Source organism: Gastrolobium bilobum, unplaced genomic scaffold (genome assembly GCF_033153095.1).
Source record: "Gastrolobium bilobum isolate Gb01-03AN ecotype WA unplaced genomic scaffold, APGP_CSIRO_Gbil_v1 utg36545, whole genome shotgun sequence".
NCBI lineage: Eukaryota > Viridiplantae > Streptophyta > Magnoliopsida > Fabales > Fabaceae > Gastrolobium > Gastrolobium bilobum.
The window spans coordinates 60,991-64,515 of record NW_026898360.1 but is presented as its reverse complement, the minus strand read 5'-3'; the positions used below and the strand labels follow the sequence as shown (position 1 = coordinate 64,515).

Genomic DNA, 3,525 nt, shown 5'->3' with positions numbered 1-3,525 from the left:
TCCTTCAAAAATTACACGCAATTTTCATATACATATATATTTATAGAAAAAATGTTTATCCTTTAAAATGACATAATTTTTGTCCACTCTCTCCTCCAATGATCTGTCTCTTTTTCTCATTTAAAATAAAACAAGTTTATATCATTTAAAATAATAATTACAGTTTGACATATTTATATACGTACTCTCACTTATATATACGTATGACTATGTGAGGTTAGCATTTATCACCCTCAGGCAGTCAGGTACAAGATTTTGAGAGAGAAACTTTCTGTGCTGCCTATTAGCAAACGTGGTGGAATTTTTTTGGTTTAAGAGAGAAAGAGAGAGGATCTTATTGAGAGAAAGCACAGAGGGCTTGTCTCAAATTTAATTATCAAGTGTATTATATAAATTAAAGGTTTGGTTCCATTTGGTTAAATTTGTTGTTGTCTGAAATTGGTGTTTGAAGATTAATGTCTCTTTTTGCTGCATATTCCATCTGTAAAGTTGCCAAGGATGCAGCTGGAGTTGCAGGTACTATCTTTCTCTTTTTCTCACTTTCTGGCAATTCTTTTTCTCTTTGTTCTCTGGGATTTTGTTGATGATAGATGAACCAAAAAAAAAAACTCACTTTTCTTTGTTGATGATCACAATTCACAATATTTGCTTGCTTATTTGCAGGGAACATTTTTGCTTTTGGGTTATTTGTATCTCCCATGTAAGTTTCTTTGTGGAATCTGAAGAATAATTGAGCTCAGTAGAAATTGTTGTTTATCTCTCTTCATAATGTAACTCTTGTTCTGTTTTGAATTCTAGACCCACATTTAGGAGAATTATCAGAAATGGGTCAACAGAAATGTTCTCAGGGTTGCCATATATTTATTCACTGATGAACTGCTTGATCTGCATGTGGTATGGCACACCTGTGATATCACCTGATAATTTGTTGGTCACCACTGTTAATTCATTTGGAGCAGTCTTTCAGTTTGTGTACATAATCCTCTTTGTGATGTATGCTGAGAAAGCAAATAAGGTTACCTTTCTGATACTATTTGAAGTTTATTCTTATGATATGATAAACCTCATAAATCATTGGTTATTTTCTAAGCTGTCATAATTTAATCTTGTATTGTATAGGTGAGGATATTTGGATTATTGCTGGCAGTTTTTGGCACATTTGCAATCATATTAATTGGAAGCTTGCAAATAGATGACATTATAATGCGCCGGCTCTTTGTGGGTTTCTTAAGTTGTGCTTCTCTCATTTCAATGTTTGCCTCTCCTTTGTTTATAATTGTAAGTGTGTACTTTCCTACATGTCCATCTGATATGAGTTTGTTTCTATTAGCTATGTGAATTTACTTACATTAACTATGTATATTTCTCAGAAATTGGTCATTCAGACAAAGAGCGTTGAATTTATGCCATTTTGTCTCTCACTTTCTACCTTCCTAATGAGCACCTCTTTCCTTCTTTATGGATTACTAAACGATGATGTCTTCATTTATGTAAGGTTTCTTTCAGTTCGTTCTTTTTTTCTATTTATTCTTTTTAGTTTATAATGTTAATTTTGTTGGCTTATATTTGCAATGTAACATGTGGCTACTTCTTTGCTTGATTTTTTGTAGGTGCCAAATGGGATCGGAACCGTTTTGGGCATGATACAGTTGATATTGTACTTTTATTACCAGAGTAAATCTAGAGAAGACTCCAGAGAACCGTTGATAGTGTCATATGCATGATCAGTTCTGCTGAAAAAATGAAGGTAAAAGCAAATACACAATATTTCTGATTAAGATTTCTGGTCTTTCACAATCTGTGAAGCAGTTCTCTGGAATTGGCCATAGGCATTCTTTTATGAGATCCATGCTCAATGTATGAGGTAGTTTACCTGAGTTGACTGAATTAATATATGGTTTATATAAATGTAGTATTTCTGTTCCAAATAAGAAAAACAATGATGCAGCGTATTCTTTATCCCAATGAATAGTTTTATACTAGATGAAATGTTAGTTGAAGCAAATCCCATTTTGTGTGTGTATCCGTATGTTCTAGATGGCCTTAAACTTTTATGTTCTTTACTTTTCTGTGTGTGGCTTTTCTTTTTCTGGTTTTGCTGCTAAGCTGTATTTAGTAACAAAATGTCATTTAATGGATCATAATAGCAAAAGGGAATGAAGGGTTTCATCCAGTTTGAATTAAAAATTGAAATGGAAATATATTATCATAGTGCATGGACAAAACTGCAATTTTATGAAATGAATGAACATTTCATATTAAAATTAGATCACATGTATATACCGTAAAATCTTAATGTCTGTCGGTTACAACTAACATTTAAAAGGAAACTCCATTAACATAAGTACTACACTAAATCTTTAAGAGTATTTCTCACAGTAACAACTGCTAGTTCCTGCACAAAACAGAATCAAAGTTACAATTACCAATTACTGCTAAATGTGGTCTGAAACAGGTGTTGACAACATTCTAATTTGATTGAATTTATAGGTGCAATTACTGTTGCTTCCTTGAGAGTGACCATAAGTTGAGACAATGAATAACTTCAAATTGTACGTATGTTTATCCATTTATTGGAGAGGTGAACCATGCTTCAAAATGGGATTATGGCAAGATAGGCATATTACACCATTCCTTGAGTTTTTGGTGGCAGTCTAAGCTGGACTTTCTTGCATTGAGGTTATTTCCAAGTTCAAATGTAGACAGATATATATATATATACATCATTCGAGAGACATGTATTATTTATTTAATTCTGATGCTCCATCTTGATTTGACTAGTGATTATCTCACAAATTCCAAGAGTGGATATAAATATCATGCATTGACTTGGTTTGCCTCTGGGTTGGTCACCAAATAGCTATTGGGTCATTGTTTACCATTGTGACATTGTCATTAGTTGCCTTATTGGATGGTGTAAATAGGAAGAGTCAATATATATGCAAAAAGGACCTTCTTAGTGTTCAGTGCAGATCTTGTAACTAAGCTTCATGAGCTCTCTAATTGTATTTTTCTAATATTAGTCCGAACTCCTATGACTGTTCTTTCTCTTCCATTCGATCTTCTCTTCTTATTTATAGATTAAGTTTAAGAGTTTAATTTTTTCTTTTATTTCCTCTTCTCCTTTATTTAATTTTAATTGTAGTGGAAGGGGTTACATTCTTATCTGTAACACCTTATTGGTGCACAACCTTATTTCTCTTGGCTTTATCGGAAAAAGTTGACCACGTGTCCGACACCGTGTCGGATTGTGTCGGACTCGACTCTTCTTATTTTTCCAAGTGTCGGTGCTTCCTCGATCTCACCTTCCAAGGCTTATAAATTAAAAAGTCATATTTTCAATTTGAATTTATTCACTTAATTTTAATTTAATCCTTGCTCATATGTTAATTTTCTCTGTTAATTTGTATTTATTATTTATTATCATCATAACTTTGTAAAATAGCATGAAATTAATGTAAAATATAAAATAAATTTTACATATAAATTTTTTTTAGTTCTTATGTATAATACTCAATTTAATTT

At 32.1% G+C, this 3,525-nt stretch overlaps 1 protein-coding gene across 1 annotated transcript; it reads left to right on the top strand.

The window, feature by feature from the left end:
* Nucleotides 1-246: 246 nt before the first annotated feature.
* On the top strand, nt 247-3,022 carry LOC133315340 (bidirectional sugar transporter SWEET2-like). Its single transcript, XM_061516945.1, has 7 exons — nt 247-516; nt 664-700; nt 799-1,015; nt 1,120-1,278; nt 1,371-1,490; nt 1,611-1,747; nt 2,491-3,022. Exons 1-6 carry the CDS (start codon nt 456-458, stop codon nt 1,722-1,724), a joined length of 708 nt encoding a protein of 235 aa, XP_061372929.1. The 5' UTR covers nt 247-455; the 3' UTR covers nt 1,725-1,747; nt 2,491-3,022.
* Nucleotides 3,023-3,525: the final 503 nt, after the last annotated feature.

What these genes read in the sequence shown, in the direction of transcription:
- LOC133315340 (XM_061516945.1), top strand. Translation starts at nt 456, where the DNA reads ATGTCTCTTTTTGCTGCATATTCCATCTGTAAAGTTGCCAAGGATGCA. An exon ending in GGGTTATTTGTATCTCCCAT is followed by an intron (nt 701 to 798) that starts GTAAGTTTCTTT and finishes TTTGAATTCTAG; the next exon opens with ACCCACATTTAGGAGAATTA. An exon ending in ATGCTGAGAAAGCAAATAAG is followed by an intron (nt 1,016 to 1,119) that starts GTTACCTTTCTG and finishes TGTATTGTATAG; the next exon opens with GTGAGGATATTTGGATTATT.